This window comes from Lissotriton helveticus, chromosome 11 (assembly GCF_964261635.1).
Source record: "Lissotriton helveticus chromosome 11, aLisHel1.1, whole genome shotgun sequence".
Taxonomy (NCBI): domain Eukaryota; kingdom Metazoa; phylum Chordata; class Amphibia; order Caudata; family Salamandridae; genus Lissotriton; species Lissotriton helveticus.
In genome coordinates, this window is record NC_136072.1 from 885,906,305 (window position 1) to 885,924,242 (window position 17,938).

Sequence of the window (17,938 nt, forward strand, 5' to 3'; positions counted from 1 at the left end):
GTAATCTGACACGATATCATATTAATGAACTAAATGCTTTTCGAGCACTATTAACAATTTTTATTTGTTTGTCTTCCGTTTTGCTTAATAGCAACGTTTTGTGTGCCATCTAACATTGTACTAACCAAGGACTTTGGACATTTATTTTCTTGGAACCCACAGCGGGTAGCGTAGCTTTTCAACGTCGAGTAATTCTTTATTATTAGTTCAGACATTCATGTTCGCTACTTAGACAGTCTATCATGGCCGCCACAGGCTAACTCATCGCATAGCACTTTTTCAACGATGGCCGATCCGTGTATTGTTTGTTTAGTCCTGTTTCTATCTCACCTCAGCGTTTAACTCTGACGAGAAACGCATCTCCGTGTTTCGATACCAGCAGAGTGACTTTCTAAAAGCGGATTAACTTCGTACAGGTAACATCTTGTGTTGCGAACGCGTGATATTTTAACGCATCAGACCAATAAGGTCAGCAAGTGACGGTATGTTGTTTCATCTTGTTCACAGAACATCTATCTCGGCTATCGATCGAATCTGCCGCACGTTGACAGATAAAGGTGTAAAAATTCAGGTATTTCATGTCATTTTTATATGACATTAATTTGTAACTAGCGTGTTAGAGAGCAGCTTGACATTTCGAGTATCTGTCTTTATTTTAGAATTTTTACTGGCAGTAACATTCTCCAGTTTCTGGATTACGTTTGGCATTCAGAAGGTATGGTTCCTAGAAGTGCCCAGAGTATTTGAGTGTACAAACCGTAAATGATTCGGTTATAATTAGCAATTTCTTACTTTTCTCAGTTTCTGAGTGTCTCAAGTTTCTCTGTTGACCACAATAGAGCAGGACAACTTCATCTTGAATTTGTGGTAAGCTCTGAGTCTCTATGTGTTTGGCTATTGACTAACACTAACTATTATTAACTGGGTCTAGAGTGGTGCATGAAAGCATGTTGGCATATATCACTAATAATTCGTTTTCCAATTGTTACATACAGATCCTTGTTCTCCTTTGTTTGCTTGAAAATTGTAAAAAATCATTTACACTAGATAAATTCTTTCATTTCAGCTCCCCTGAAGAAGAGATCCTTGAGATCTCGAAATGCATTGGGATTTACAACAAGATGATAATATCAATGTCAAATGAAATAATATATTGTATTGATATATTGTGGTTGTGCAAATAAGCAATGCATTAATTGAAACGTTATTGTCATTAATTGCAAAGTACAAATATTTTTTGTTTAACAAAATAAATGATGAAAATGAGAAGAAAATAATTGTTACAACATACTAATTGTCAGTCAAAAGGTCATATACAAAATTTAAAATAAAGCAGCCAACCTTAGGGGTTAGCATCAGCAGTGCAGTAAGGGCGCGGTGATTAGTTAATCACCTATCCTGTTAGTTTGATTACCAGGGGAGTAGCATCCTCTTCCCTCCCTGCACGCTCAGTTTAAAACGATAAAACTATCAAAAATTGGACATAATTTCGTAAAGTCTAGAGTGCACAGTACAACCCCCTCAGATTTGTCTATTACTGAAGGTAAGTAACTTATTCTTTTGGCTCCACTATGTTGGCGATTTGGGTTTTGATACTCATTATATAGTCAAACTGTGAGTGACTGATGTAGAGAGAAGAATGTAAAATATCTACCTTGCAGATCTAGATTAATTCCCCTCCATGCATAAGTTAAGCTCTCATCTTTTTACATGTTAAGCATCTGTGTGATTTAGAGAGCTGAAACTTGCATTTGCCCTTCTAAGATCCCATCCGTGGGTAAATTGAAATTTCCGTCCATTATAACGATAAATCTAGTGAGCTTGCCCATAGTTTTTTACTGACCTCATCTCAGAATTGATGGTGTCTGAGTTTGGGGGATTAACAACTCCAAGCAGGTCTCAGTTTTTGGTTTACAGTCTTTTAATAAGCCATTTACGTTCTTTATTAGCCTCTAGCATCATAGCCCCGACCCTTTATTGCTTTGCAATGAGGGTGATAGCGCCATTCTTTTTACCTTTAGTGGGTGAGCATGTGACCTCATCTACCAGGCAGTGTCTCATGGAGATAGATTTACCACAAACAAACCTTGGATTCCTGAAAGAATATGGTATCCTTTTGTACTTATGAAGGTGCTAAGTATTTATCCTCTCTTCACAGGGTGGGCAGTCCCTTTTGTGTATAGGTATCTCCAATCCCTTTTGTGTTCAGGGATAGCATCTTTATATTATCCATGGAAAATGGAAGGAGTTAAGTGTGTATTCGTATGGTTGCAACGTTGTGTTCTGCCAAGAGTTGTGGAGCCAAAGGCTTAGAGTTAGCAGTATCCCTCCAAGACCAAGTACTTAAATACAGTGATATTGTAATTGTGTGGTAGATAGTGCAATAGTAGAAGTATGCAGTTTACAAATATTGGAAATGTCAAGAGGAGAGTACAAAGAAGTTTGCCTAATAAAAGAAACCACAAATACCCACCATACCAGCCCAAATCTTGTTTTATTTCAAATTAAGACTGTTAATTTTTTTCTATTAGATATCCATTTGTTTAAAAAATAATTGTTTAAAACATTTATTTTTCTATTAGATATCCATTTGTTAAAAAATATATTTTTTTAAACCTACCTTTCTTTTTGAAAAAGTGTTCCATTATCTAGCATTGTCAGTTTGCGGAAATAATCAGAATTTTTATTTCATTTAAAGAAGATACTCTAAATAGAGAATTAGGATGCCAAGTAATGGTTCACGATACCTCACGCATAAATGACCAAAACCTAACCAAATGTTCATCTCTCACCTACACAAATAACCTCTTCATTGGCAACTTCATTTTACTTTATTCTAACCCCTTTCAGATGATTAACGGTGCCCTTTTAAGTCTTCTAAACCCATGGATCTTTAGGCCGGGTCTGGTGCCTCTGTGTACTAATGCGTTCACTGTAGGGGCTTGTGTTCAACCTCATGGTCACAGTTTAAAATCCCGGCAGGTTCACTCAGCCTTTCATCCTTCTGAGGTCGATAAAATGAATACCATTGGGTTTGGTAACAATAAACATGTTATTCAGCGCCAAACAACCTGTCACGGTAAATGTGCGCTTTACAAATGCACGTAATGGAACCTCGCTCAGCAGACCCCTTACTCAAACTTTAACAATTACTCTAGACAAAGACACACATCCCTAACCACCTGGTCATAACATACTGTTGCTTTTAATATTAATCCATTCACTCTCCTTAACCATGCTTAACCTAACCCACCCTAATAAGCCTCTTGCACATTCAAGAACTTTCTCTGAGGTCTTTTTTTGAAAGACCATGGCAGCTTTGCAATGACCCTTTCAGACACCCATGGTGAGCATTGCAGTTTCCTCCCCATCGTTAAATACATCCAAGCTAAAGCCATCAGCACATTTGTGTACTTGCATGTCCCCAATGTAAGCGACAGAACCATTTGCTGACATCAAACAATCTTGAACAACATTCCTAACCTCCAACTCAAACTTGGAAGAACTTTGCAAGAATTTCAGAATGTTTGTCATTGGCATCCAAGTCAACTTTGAACACAAAACATAGCTGAAGCTAACAATAAAAGGAAGGCTGTGTTCAAAACAGTCAAGCATTGCCTCAGTCGCCTGCCAGTTCCATCTGTACCCCACCCTCTTAAAAAGTTTGATCATAATCATGCAGTGGTTCATAAACCAAATCAAACAGAATAGTGAAGGAACATTTTGAGCAGGCGTTTTGTACCACTGTGTAAAAAACAAAATGGACCCATTGCTCCCACAAATCACGAGCATCTTTGAGTCCCCAAAGGACAAAACCAATAAAGATGACATCCCTTTAGAATCCACCCTGAAAATTCTGTTCCTGGAGTCTCTTATACCAATATCCTGACCTCAGCAGCTATTTATTATGTTATGTTTTCCAACAATTGTAAACCCACACTGACGTGGTTGAAGATCCTGATGCAACCCAAAAACTCTTACAGTTCAGCTGCAGCCAGTCTCATCACAGAAAAATGAAGTCCACACTGTCAACTACACTAGTACCCCAATGCAGGTCCATATTCATTTTGAGACTAGATGCAATCGCTTTGCTCACTTGCAGAGAACCTATTAATCTCAAAAGGACTCTTGAGTACCAGGTATCTATCTCTTGCAAAACTAACTATCCCAAGTACAAAGTGCGAAATTGAGCAGACTATCGTTTCCAGTTTACATTACCACTGAGCACCTCAGTCCGATGTGTGTTATAAAAAATACCCAAAATATAGAGAACCTGTTGCTGTAGGAACTATAGCATTTCTAGGCATTTCCACTGTACATAAGAATATTTGCTTGTTGCACGTTTCATTGTAAATCAGCAGATCTTTTTTTTATGTTAAGTCCCCAGTGCATCTTTCTATCTTGTTTTTTTCATTGGCAGCAGGCCCACCTGGCCCACCAGGCATAGTTACCAGTATAGTTTACTTATGGTTGTGGTTAGTGGCTAGAGATGCCCTTCCCCTTCCTGCTTCCTAGAAAATGGTTTCCTTGTAGCCTCAGTCAGTTTCATTGCCTCCTCCTTTGATGCTTTGGCTCTCCCTGGTTTGAGAGCTAAGGCACCAGAACAGTTTGCCAAAAACAAATGTATTCTGGTGTTTCAGATGTCATCACCTCACCAGAGTAAATGTCTCAGTCTTCACTAATGCCACGATTAATCGTATTCTCATTGCTAATGATCTTTGATTACAGGACAAGGGATGCATGTCTGTGTAGCATTGAAATGGATTGTGCTGAGATACCACAGTATCAAGCGCAATATCTCAAATGTCAAGACGGTAAGGTTAAGGGACACATGATCCCCCTAGCTCATAGTTTTCCAACCTCTTCAATTATAACTGCCTCTAATCATTGATAATCATCCCTATCTACTAGCACATATTGGCGGTAAAGTTATGTGCACATTAGAAAAGATTGAGTTAGTGATCATACTATTGAATTAAATACATTACCTGCAGTAATGTCTACACAAGTCAGGAAATAAATGCCATCACATCAAGTGCCCTCTGCCACACATCTCTGTGATAGAATGAATTATCATTCAAATATAAGCTTTAAATGTATTTCAGAAATGTAATTTTGTCTCCAAACAGAAGCTTCAGTTTCAGAAAATACAGACTTTTTTTTATCAAATGCAGTTTTGGTAAAACGACTTTATTGCCCATACCAAAGGCCTGTTATTTTTCTTTAAAAAAGTACCACTTTGGGCTAAAAATACAAGTTTTTATTTTTATTAAAAATTAATTTTTCCTCAGTAACTTATTATTCTCATCAAGAAATGACATACACTTGCCTGACATGGAGAGATTCCGCTTCATGTATTACCATTTTACATGTGTGGATTTTAAATTGCAATTTTGAAAATGCGGGTTTTAGAAAGTTTTTGGAAACGTACAAAATGTCCAGGCAGACTGTTCCATTTACATTCAAAAGGGACCCTAGACCAAAAATTCTAAGTTTCCAAGTTTTTTTTCAGCTTAATTTGGATTATTTATTTCATACATAAGACAATTCCATGTATTTATACGTCTTGAGATGAAACACACGTGTTTGAAGAACACAACACAATACAATACAAAACTGATTTAGTGCAGTTTCACACAAAGCTCATCATAATAGGTATATTCTGAAACCTCGGACTGATTTAGCTGTTTTATGTTTGCATATATACTTATCAACACAAATGTTTTTTTGTAACGTCTTTTTTCACAAATATGTTGTGTTTTATGTCATGATAAGCGTGTGACACTGCACTAAATCAATATTGTATTGTGTTCTGCAAACACGTGTGTTTTATCTCAAGACTTGTATAAATAAATGGAATTTTCTTGTGTATGAAAATAAATCCAAATTAAGCTAAAAAAAAGCTTGGAACCTTAGAATTTTTGGTTTGGTCCAGGGTCCCTTTTGAATGTACATGAAACAGTCTGCCTGGACATTTTGTTTGTTTCCAAAAGTATAGTGATCCAGTTCAGGTAGTTTAGGGCCCAAGCCTTGCTTGTTTACACTTTTAGAAAGTTGGCATTTTCCTGCCTTAGCCATTTAGTGCCTGCTGTCTGTCTCTGGGTCAAATGACTTGGTGTAGCTGACCATTTAGCTTTGTGTATTCCTCCTAATCAGCCACACACAGTGGAGAGGTTAGGTTTGCCTGGAATGGCCATCATTGGCAGGCTGGGAGGACAGAGCTGGACACAACCCTACTTACACTTGAATAGGCTGTCTCTTGCCTCCACACAAAGGGCTACATACCCCTTGTACAGGAATTTATATAGCGCAAATCTTAGTCTGGAGCCAGGACAGGGAAGGCTGGTTGCCTGAGGACTTCAAAAGGAAACCACTAGTAGCATGTCCCACTTCAAAGGATGGCTCTAGTATAAATATTAGATCCCAGACACCAACTCTTCAGTACACTTCTGGACCTGTTGATAATCTGCTAGGAAAGAGGACTGTTGTGCATTGGCACTCTGCTGGACTACTGCTCTGAAGTACGACTGCACTGCTGATCTTTTGCATGGGTGAGAAGGACTACCTGCATCTGTTGAAACCAGGATCCCAAAGTGCCTCCAAGGGCTATTTGGCTAACCTACTGAGTAGAGCCTTAGGGACAGAAGGCTCCAACAACCTCGATCCCAACACCGGGGCTCTGCCATCTGCGAGTCCTACCATACAAAGAGGTGCCACCCCACTCCTGAAAGTGGACCTGAAGGTGCTCTGCCAGCCCATCTGTGGACCCAGCAAACCCAACGCATCTCCTCTGCTGCACGGTGCAACCCTGAGCAGTACCAATTCAACCCCTCCGCTGCAAGGGTTATCCCTATGCAAGGACTCCACATTGACCTTACAGCCCGCATCTGAACTGCCACCTGTGTGAACCTCAATGCCACCCTGGCATTTCAAATCTCTCATCAACAGCAGCCGACAGAGGAGGTTGTCACATCTCAGCCTCACAGCTCCTCGGAACCAGTGCATCTTATCGCCTCGACTGCGCAACGCATCCTTCACTCGGACTTCAAATCGCAAACCCTCGTCGACGGAATCCTCGACGATGACACAGGACCTCGCATCGCAGCTCCACAGCACCTCTGAATGATGCATCACCTTGGCTGCGCAACGCATACTCGGCAGGGGACCTTGCAATGGCCCGCAACCAGGACATAAGGTAATTTTGTTCAGCAAGCCTAACTAGGTCCCTGGAGCTAGCCCACGCTCCATCTTGGTCAGCCTAAACTTGTAACTTTGTCCCAGTCTGTAGGGTCCAGATATCCACCATTGCCACTTTGTGCTTTTTGATGCTATTTTCACTTAGATGTTTTAAATTGCATATCTCCATATCTAGTGATTGGATTTTTGTCAATTTTGTCTTGTTTTATTTATTAAAATAAACCCTGTTGGTGTGGGATTTTTCTTATGTTGTGTTTTCACTTATTACTGTTTGAAATGCTGCATAAATACTTTGCACATTGCCTCTAACTTAGGCCTGACTGCTCTGTGCCAAGCTACCAGAGGGTTGAGACCAGATTATTTTGACGTTTGATTGTGCATCACTCTGACAATGGTTGTTGCTACTTGAGTCTGGTTTCACCCCCCTCAACCAGTAACTCAATTTCTTACAATGGCCTTCATTATATTGTGAGTGGCAAATGGTGGCACATTCAGGTCAGCGATACCACTGGCGTATTTTGGATGGCCTTTACTGTGCCTGGGGTGGCAACTGTTGTGCTCAGTTGGGCTGTGATTAGCTCAAGGATGTCTACATGGCTACTTGTGGCCATCTTTATTACCGGATCGGCCCAGGCTTGCCAGGGAATGCCACCATTATGCCTTAGGGTGTCAGAATTTGGCTAAATATATTCAAAATATGCCAAGGTTATAGTTATGCCCTCACTGGGTGGTTAGTAGCACTTTATAAATTCACCTAAATAAATAAAAAAGAAGTGGCCACTGTTATGCAAGGGAGTATCACAGCTTTGGGCACAATTACTCCAGAACTGCCCAAAATATGTTGAGATGCGTCACAATTATGTCAGACCTACCCTTTTACAAACAGAAGTCATAATTAGGTCAGCAATAGCTATCATTCTTCCCAGACATCAAAAAAGAGAGAGGGGGACTTCTCTCTCTCTCCACTTACATTCCGTTATACATGTGTTCCACATACACACAGGCAAACTTTCACACACATGCACAAACATACACTTACTTGACTGACATGATAGTGGTCTGCGTTATGACGGACTTGCCATGTAGCTTTTCCACCGAGTTGTGTTTCCTTAGCCATACTGTCACACTGTGCATTGAATCCTGGGCCCCTGCTATTGGGTCTGGCAATGAGCAGTGTACTTCATGAGACAGCATTCCTGAGGTTCAACCCCTCTAGGTCATGCTCAGGGCTGGGCTTCACATTTGACAGCTGTAGAACTACTGAAAGCTTGTAGGCTTTCCCATGTTTTAGATTTTTGTCTTTGCATCAAGACCTCAGGGATGCACTTTGAAATCTAAAAACCTCCATGTATTTGCAGTTACAAAATATGCCTCTCCTAACTCCCAAGACCAGAACTCTTAATTAGGTACTGTTACACCGTCAACAAACTAACTGGTGTGTTCCTCGTTTTAGAAAGTGCTTAATCTTTAAAGTTTAACAAGCGAGCTCATTATAGATCTGAGCAGTAGTTCTGTAGGCGTAACAGTTCAGCATGGTGAGTCTGTGGTATACTTACTTTTCATATTTTCTTTTTTAAAAGCAGTCTGAAATCTTTTTAGATAACGAAACCACAGTATGAAATGCATGTAATTCCTGTCCTTGTAATCACAGGGTTTTCACATATGTTTGACTGTGGAGAGTGACAAATTGTTTACACCACTAGTTCATTCACATTTACTATTACATAGATGACTGGGTCATCAAGGGGTATGCACCCAAACAGGCCGCCTTCGGCTTACTGATTGATCAGGATACCGTTCAATGCCTTAATGATTCACAGAGGAGGTCTAGGATACAGTACCGCACTTCTTTAAATTTCGGGAATATAGTCGACATATGGTGCGATGATCAAAGGAAACAAGACCCCTTAGTTTCCTAATGAGTGAAAAGAACTTTCACAACAGACAATTACACAAGTAATTTGATCCGCACACATTGTCATATGTCAAATGTCAAAAGCTTTTATATAGCGCAACAAATCACCAAAAAGGTCTCAGGGCGCTTGGCAGAGAATCTGCAATTGACCATTGCAGGGAGCAAAAAGTAGGTGAGAGGGAGATTTACTTAGAAAAGAGCCAAGTTTTTAGGCTCCTGCGGAACGCTAGATGGTTAGAGAGAGACAGCAAATGGGAAGGCATTTTATTCCATAGCTGCGGTGCCAGATAGGAGAAAGCCCTGCATCCATTTCTGGAGGTACGCGCCTTAGGTTGAACAAGAAGGGACTTCGAGCTTGATCGTAGGGTTCTGGACGGTTTATACCACGCTAATTTCTTTGCCAGGTAGGTGGGGCCAGTACCATAAAGGAGTTTGTGGGTGAGACTTAGGATTTTAAACTGACATCTTTGCCGCACTGGAAGCCAGTGCAGTTTTTTTAGGCTAGGTACAGAGGCAGACCTCGGTGGTAGTCCCAATACCAGCCGGGCTGCCACATTCTGTAATATTTGGAGTTTGGTAAGCACACTTTCATTGATTGACACAAACGTGGCATTTCCATAATCTAGACGGCTGATAATAAGCCCCTGAACCAGAGGTTTTCTTGCCTCTAGAGGAAGCCATTTAAAGATTTTACGCAGTTGTTTAAGTATACCATAGCATATGCCTGATATTTGGTTAATATGTGCTTTCATCGAAAGAGTGTTATCTAGCATAATGCCCAAGACACGTACCACTTCTTTTGGCTCTGGGCAGGGTCCAAGTTCGTGAGGCCACCTCTCCTTGGACCAGATAGTTTTGGCTGAGCCAAATAGCTAGATTTTGGTTTTGCTATAATTGAGCTGGAGCTTATTGTCACTCATCCATATGCTAATGTGAACCATGCACTGCTTGAACCTGATACATGTGTCCGGACACTGAGAATTGCAGGTGATTAATACCTGCGTATCATCAGCATAGGATACTGTGGAGAAGCCATAGGATTTTATAATATTGGCCAATGGGGTCACATATAGATTGAACAGTAGGGGGCTCAAAATCGACCCCTGAGGTACCCCCACAGTGAGAGGCCTATTCCCAGACACATGGGTGTCCATTTTGAGATAGGTGTAGCGGCCGGTGAGATAGTCTTCGAACCAGGCTAAGGCATTGCCCCTGACACCAATCTCCCACAGTCGATGTTTCAGAATGCTGTGGGAGATGGTGTCAAAGGCCGCCGATAGATCCAGAAGGATCAAAATGGCTGACTCCCCTCTATCCAGGGAGAGCCTAATGTTGTCCACTATCTCAATAACTGCGGTCTCCGTACCATGAGCGGCACGAAACCCTGACTGTGAAGGATCAATTAAAGGTAAAGAAATAGTTCCACCAAATATTGTGAATCACACATTCCTTTATTCTTTAAATTTTGTTCTCCTTTCTTCGCAGTAGCCAACGCATTTCGTCCTATTTATATTGACGCTGTTAGATTTAGACAGAGGGACACTTTGCCTTTAATGTGCCCGTTCAATACCTTGTTTATCAGTCGCTTGTCTGATGTCAATCTGCTTGTTTGCTGAACGAATTCACCTTTCAGTGGATTTACAGAAGTGCTGTCTAAACAAATAGCTGCAGATCCCATTTGCTGTCTTCTTATCTCAGTTTAGATGGACTCTTGTCTTAGACTCTTGGGAGTAGCCTTCTTGGTGTCTGACAGGTTCTTTTGACTTTGCATTTTAAGCATGATGGTCGTTGGTGCCAGCCCAATTTTTGTTACTTTCTAAATATATTTTATTGAGTGTTTATTAACCAGCTAGAGACACTGCAGATACAGTGAGAGTAAATGATTTTAACCATGGCCACATACCAGAAGTAGCAAACAAAAGAACATTTAATTTTTTTAAAATTCTTTTTATTAAACAGTTCGACAAAATACACATTGAGCGATACTGACAAATATTTCCGTCATCCTCAACGACATTCCATACAGTCAAAATAATACACAGTTAGTACAATTGGTGGATCAAGGGGATTCTTGCGCTTCAACATCTGATTGTCCGGTGGAGCACAGATATCCCCCCTGTTTTGGTTCCAAGCACCCCACACCCTACTCCATTTTCCCGGACATCCCCTGGCAATGTAGACTGACTTCTCCCTAAACATGCACCAGTCCAAGTCCTCCGCCCACTTCTCGATCTGGGGCGGATGGCGAGCTCCCCACAGTTGGGTGATATTGCGCTTCGCTATCATAAATGCCAACGTTGCCCATTGCTTGGTGCAGGCATTGAGATCCGTCGGCCCCCAAACATTCAGGATGCGCCTACCTGCCTCCGGCTGCAGGTCTATCCCTAGGACTGCCCTCATCATGGGGTGGACCGCTCCCCAAAACGCTTGTATGGGTTGGCAGTGCCACAGGATATGGAAAAAGGTCCCCGCAATCCCTCCTAAACTCTCTGCTTTCTGAACGACCAATTTGCACCAGTCCGGGACCTGTGACGTAGGTCCTATGTAGTATCTTTAGCTGCACCAGCCGCAGCCTCATCTGACTTGCTACTACTCGCGGGGAGGAGATCGCCTCCTGCCAATCCTCATCATCTAATTCCAGGCCATCCTCATTCCAGTGTCTTTTAACAGTAAGCAAGGGATCTTCCATGTTATTTATCAGCTTCCTATAGATCAGAGAGATGGTTTTCTCAGGAGGTCAGGATGCGTCACAGGATAGTTGGGCTGGGGGGACGGGTGTTACGGAGCCGGGGACTTACGCGGCCATCTGGACCGGCGCGTGGCTCCTCCCTTCACAAAGGAATATTTTAAGACATTCCAGTACAAGTTAAATAATAATAGACCAGTTTGTGCGGGCAGAATTTCAATTGGTGTTGAAAGCCAATATCTGAACTATAGGTTTGTTTTGGAGGGGGCACCAAGATTATACTTCTGCTTTCTAGATTGTGAGTTGTCATAAAAGGCCAGCTGCTCAGAGGCATTTGCGTATGCTCCCTCAGTGTGAGTAATTCATTTAAGGACAGTTTAGATATTGGTTGAGTGTCCTGTGAATTTTTCTCCAGGACAAGAACGCCTGTGAACTCCACACCTGCGTGCAATGTTCGAAGAGAGTAGGAAGAGGGGCAGACTTCCGTAAGATCAGAGGGTAGCTACCCTAGTGACCATCTACAAGGAGGGAAAGCCAAGGGACAGGTGCTCATCGTATAGACCTATCTCTCTGCTAAATGCAGAACCCAAGAGCTTGGCCAAACTATTGGCATCTTGATGAACCCCAGTTCGTAGTAAATTGGTGCACCCTGGTCAGTCGGTCTTTATGCCTCATCGAAACACAGCCCTGAACTTACGACGGCTCCATGGCGTGCTGGGCAGGATCGACACGATCCATGAAGTGGCGGTGTCTCTGGATGCCACAATGGCATTTGACACCATCAAATGGGCTTGTCTCTTTGCGGTCCTTAAAAAGCTAGGTTTCGGACCCCAATTCATTGGGTGGGTGCAGCTGTTGTATGGCGAGCCTTGCTTAGGTAGTGGTCAACAACAAAAAGTCCGAAGTGTTTGAGTAGAGCTGTGGGACGCGTCGGGGCTGTCCGTTGTCCCCACTACTATTTGCGCTCTCCCTTGAGCCGTTAGCGGCATGCATCCGTTGAGATCCGACAATCCGGCGCCTCAAGTGGGCAGACTCATTGGAGGACCGCATCTCCCTGTATGCGGACGACATTCTCCTATATCTTGTCTCCCCAAAAGCCTCGCTTCTTAACGCCATTAACATATTTACAAACTTTGGGAAGAACTCTGGTTACAGTATCAACTGGGCCAAGACGGTAATCTATTTCCTCAGCAGTGATCACCCAACCCCTCTAAGCAACTGCCCACTCCAGGTGGCCTTACGGCTTCCGATACCTGGGTATTTTTATTTCATCAGACCCAAAGACAAGGAATGCTCGGAATCTGCTCCCCCCTCTCGAGCGATTGAAACGGGACGTCGCACATTGGAGGGTGCTCCCGCTATCTCTGCTGGGACGAGCAGCGCTTTTTATAATGATGGCTTTGCCCCGTTTCCTGAATGCCCTACAGAACCACCCGGACCCAGTCCCAGCACGATATTTTAAAGACATTGAAAGCCTCCGGCGAGAGCTGCTTTGGGAGGGCTGCCCACACATAGCCTTACAAAAACTGGTACTATCATGGTATGATGGGAGGATAGCTCTTCCTGACATAAAAAAATATTACTGGGCTGCTCACCTGGCTGCAATTAATCATTGCATGAATCGGTGCTGGGATGACCCGGGGTATAGGATGGACAAATGGCAACTTCCCGGGGGTAACTTTAATAGAGCCATCTACTCCTAGGCTAAAAAGATCCCACTCACTGGACCTACCCAACACGCAGTACACGTCTGGAGAGCGGTGAACAAAAGTTTGGGGTGAGACGGCAGGCTCGCGCAGGCCACTCCATTGTGGGATGCCGAGCAACTGGGAACTCTGTAGACCTCAAAAGGGTTTGGAAACTGGGATCTGATCTGGATCTCAAGGATTGGGGAACTGTGGCAGAAGGGGCAGTGCTGTCCTTTGCCGCCCTGCACAAAGAGTATAAATTAGCCAATTCAGAATATTTCCGCAATTTGCAGGTGCGGAATGCACTAATGTTGAACTTGCCCAGAGGGGAATTGCCCCCGGAATCGCCGCCGCTGGAAGACAGGTTGTTGGATGGCCACATACCCACGAAAGCGATCTCCCTCACATACAAGAAACGAATAACAATATCTCCGATCCACTCGTTCAGACCAGGGGGCGGTGGGAGAGAGAAGGGTTAGAACTTGACGAAGAAGAGTGGCAGGAGGCGTTGTCATCCCCGAGAGAAGTCGCAATCTCTTCCAGACTCCGCCTGGTTCAATTAAAGATCCTACATAGGGTTTGGGTAGGGCCAGGCTCGTTAGCATGGGGAAAGCGTCTGATGGGATGTGCATGAGGCAATGTGGTCAAGAGGGTACTTTCATACACATAATATGGGAATCCCTAACTATCCAGAGCTACTGGAAGGGGGTACACAAGTGTATAAATGAGGTGTTTGAGGTGAGACTCCGGCCTGAAGCTAAACGATGTCTGTTAAACGTCTGGTAGCCTACTGATTTGAATAGCAGGGGGAAAACTTGGGTCACATTGGGCCTGATGGTGGCTAAGAGGAATATTGCCTGACTGTGGGGGTCTGGAGTGTCGCCTACATTGACTTCCTGGAAGGCAGACATGGACTGGTGCATGCTTAGGGAAAAAACTGTGTATATAGGATGGGGATGCCCCAAAAAGTGGACTGCAGTTTGGGACAAATGGAATGTATACAGAGGAATATGTGTCCCACTTACCGTTCCTCCTCTGGAAGAACCTCTCACACCCTGAGTTCCTACTTCCCTCACCTATTGTTTTGATTTATCACTGAAATGCTGTTTATTTATGACTGAGACACTATCTGTCCTTTGCAATAAGAAATGCCGTTCTCTCTTTGTTCAATAAAAATAATTATTTTAAAAAAAAAAGGCCTGTGAATTCCTGAAAACAAATGCATTTGTTGAAATAATACAACTTTCGAAATACAAGTGATATTGTCTTCCCACTAACCCCAATGCTATTGTTATTTCACCTTTGTATTTTCATATCTCAAGTCTCCTTATTCTTTTAATGAAGTTATCATAAAATGGTTAAGCAAGCAAAATGTAGCATATTAGCAATCAAATTCAATTGTACAAATACAATGATGGTTTCTGTCAACCAGCTAGAAGAGAAATGGTAGTTGTTAAGGGAGGAAATTATCTCCAGTTGCCCATAATTAGTTTGGTCTAGTATTTTGCAGTCTTTCAAGTGTTTATAACAAAAGCTTAACTCTTGAACATTCAATCGGGTAACCACCAAGCAAAACACCCAACGGCTCTTGAGGAATATTCTGACCATGGCAGTTATGTTTCAGGGATTATTAGGGAAAGGGGCAATGGCTACTCCTATTGTGTTTTACAGCATAATGTATTGTCTTGCAGTATTTATAGAGCATTTACTACCTCTATACAGAGCACTGTAGTGCTTGCTTATGTTAGTAGTACACTACACTGTGTATGGTGAGTGGTTAAAAGATTGTTGTCCTTTAAAAAAAAAAAAAAAATGTTTGACCTATGTGGCAAGAGTTTCCATGTCGTGCGTGACGACCACCGAGGTGTGGTTATCGTGTTATGGGATGCAGAGAGTAGCCGTGTGTTGGACAATGTGCAGATTTATGGTTTTCAGTATGCTGGTAGCTTTGAACAGCTCTGTAGGCCCATTTAAGGTATTTCGTGTGATGTAGTCTGCTCAGCTAGTTAGTGCTCCTGGTTATCCTATCTGAGATTTTGTGTACAGTTGTGAACCTGAGCTGGCGAGGTTGGAGGGAGAGAGAAGTGAAGAGATTTGTTGGAAAGGTCATTTGTACGATTATCGATAATCTGAGTGTCTTTGTGAAATGTAAAGAAGCGGTCAGATTGCATAGATATTAGGCACCTGCATAGGTGGACTATATTAAAGTCCTCCGAATCATCCAGATCTCTTTAGATATTCACTGCCTGTTCATTTGGTGACGGCTTTTTTTTTTTGCTGGACAACTCTCCCAGCAGATATGTCTTATGTGAATTTAAGAGGCAGAAATCCATGAAAGATACCAATACTGGATTACTGAAGTTACAGGTAAGTAACTCGTTTTCTTATGATTTGTTGCTGACTGGTTGCTTATTATGGTTTTAGTATTTTTGCGGGTCATAACTGTTATATATGTGAATATAGAACTATATAATGCTACGGCAAACAATAGATTAGCCCTTCTTAGGTTACCTGCATATCGAAAGCAGGTTGCTGGATGAGGTGTTTGCAATTCTTGGGTTGTTGGCTGAGTAGTGCGCATGAGGATGTAGAGAGCTTTGACTTTTGCCCTTCTAGCCATAGGTAGCCAATGGAGCGATTGCAGGACTGAAGTCTCTTGGGTGAAGGCATAGAAGAAGCTTTGCAGCAGCATTTTGGATGAGTTGTTTTTTGCGTATGATGAATGAGGATGTGCAGTATAGGCTATTGGCATAGTCAAGGGAGATGGAGGTGTAAAGTGAATAGTTTTCCAACTTGAAGCTAGTTATAGAGATTGTGGACATTGTGGTGGGGAAGAATAAAGCATGTTGGCCTTCAGCCATAGACGTTCTATATAGAACTGTGGTTGTGACATGGTACATTAGACAGTGTTGCCCCTTTTATTGGACTAACTGAATAGAAAATGCAAGTTCTTGGCTTCTAATATTGTGTTAGTGGCTTTTAGTGTCTGACCTGCCCCTTATATGTGGAGTAGATCTTTATAACATGGACTGTGGATGAAAATCAAGAACAATTAGACGCCTGTAGACACATTGGATACTTGGGACACTTCTGTTAATGGCCTGTGGTATTCTATTTGCTTGAGGTTACAATTTCCAGCCTCAAAACCTTTGCAGTTCAATTAGTTTTACTTTTGTTTTTGGCAGGTATCTCCTGTGTCAAGCTGGCCAAACCTAGGCTTCCATAGACTTCTACCGCCTTCAGTAAAACAAGTGTGTTCTGGGCTTACCGATTTTAAACATTGCCAGGAGAATCAAAAATGCATTGTTGCAGTTATTGCCTTGAGAGTGTAGCCATTTGCTTGTGAAAAACTGCTTTTGATAATAGGCTTCCACAATGATTTGTTAGAATGATATCCAAGTATTTAACTTCCCATATTTATTCCAGTTACTGCTTTATTATATGGAGGTATACCTAGTATCAACTGACATAGGTATCAATACAGCTTGCCATAGTTTTCAGAGTTGCACACTTCCTGAAGACCACGAAGTTCTGAGATACTTGTAGGCTCATTCATTTTATGTACACATACAGTATCAACCCTTAATGCTGTATCTTAACCAGTCCCCCCACCCGTTAAATCCACTACATATGGAAGGCACCTTCTTTAACAGGTGTTGAGGTTTAAACACCTACCTTGTCTTAGTCTCTAGCAGCTACATTCCCAGTTATCAAGGAATGTGTTCACTTGTAGGCTATCTTGACCTCTGTTTGCTCGATTTCGTAGAGTGTGCATTTTGCTCATGCTCTTAGTTCAAATTAAATGCCTGTATGATTATTGTTGTTAAGTAAGTTGCTGTTTTATCTTGAAATGACAGTATCCTTTTGTTATTCTCCATAGGACGCCTGTTATTTAACCTTTCCGGTCACTTGGATGTCGTCAGGGATCTAAGTTTCATTCCCAACAAGAGCCGAATTCTCATCTCTGCCTCTCGAGACAAGACGCTTCGGATCTGGGACCTGAAAAAAGATGGTATGAGAGGACTTTAGGGCATTTTTATCTTTCCCTTGTGACAGTCCACCTTCATTTGTGCTTTACCTCCCCACCACTGCAGATCCCATATGTTAAAAGCCCATAATTTCAAGTCTCACTCACTACCCACGTGCCTCATTAGAGGCATGCTACAGTAACATTGGATGTTTGGCAAAGTCCAAAAGAACTCTACTTTAGGGAAAAGATGAATGCAACTCGGTAGTCAGCTGGGATGGAAATGTAATTGTAAAAGATTTAAAACGTTATCTTTTAAAGTTTTAATTATTTTAAGGTGTGTGGATTTATAATACTGAAAATAGAGGCAATCAGTTGAAACAGATAGTTGAGAAGAGAGCATTGAAACAATAGACCGTTCATAGATAAACGCACAAGGGTTGTTTATATAATGACCGAAGGCAGTACATAGATGATAAAAAAGT

The 17,938-nt window shown here is 42.1% G+C and overlaps 1 protein-coding gene across 4 annotated transcripts in view; it reads left to right on the forward strand.

The window, feature by feature from the left end:
• Positions 1–17,938, forward strand: part of WSB2 (WD repeat and SOCS box containing 2) — a 366,828-nt gene that overhangs the window by 141,619 nt on the left and 207,271 nt on the right. For all 4 annotated transcript variants that reach the window (XM_078667115.1, XM_078667114.1, XM_078667113.1 and 1 more), the window contains exon 5: positions 17,367–17,498. In XM_078667115.1, the coding sequence (XP_078523241.1) occupies positions 17,367–17,498 (132 nt within the window). The remainder of the gene's footprint in view (positions 1–17,366; positions 17,499–17,938) is intronic.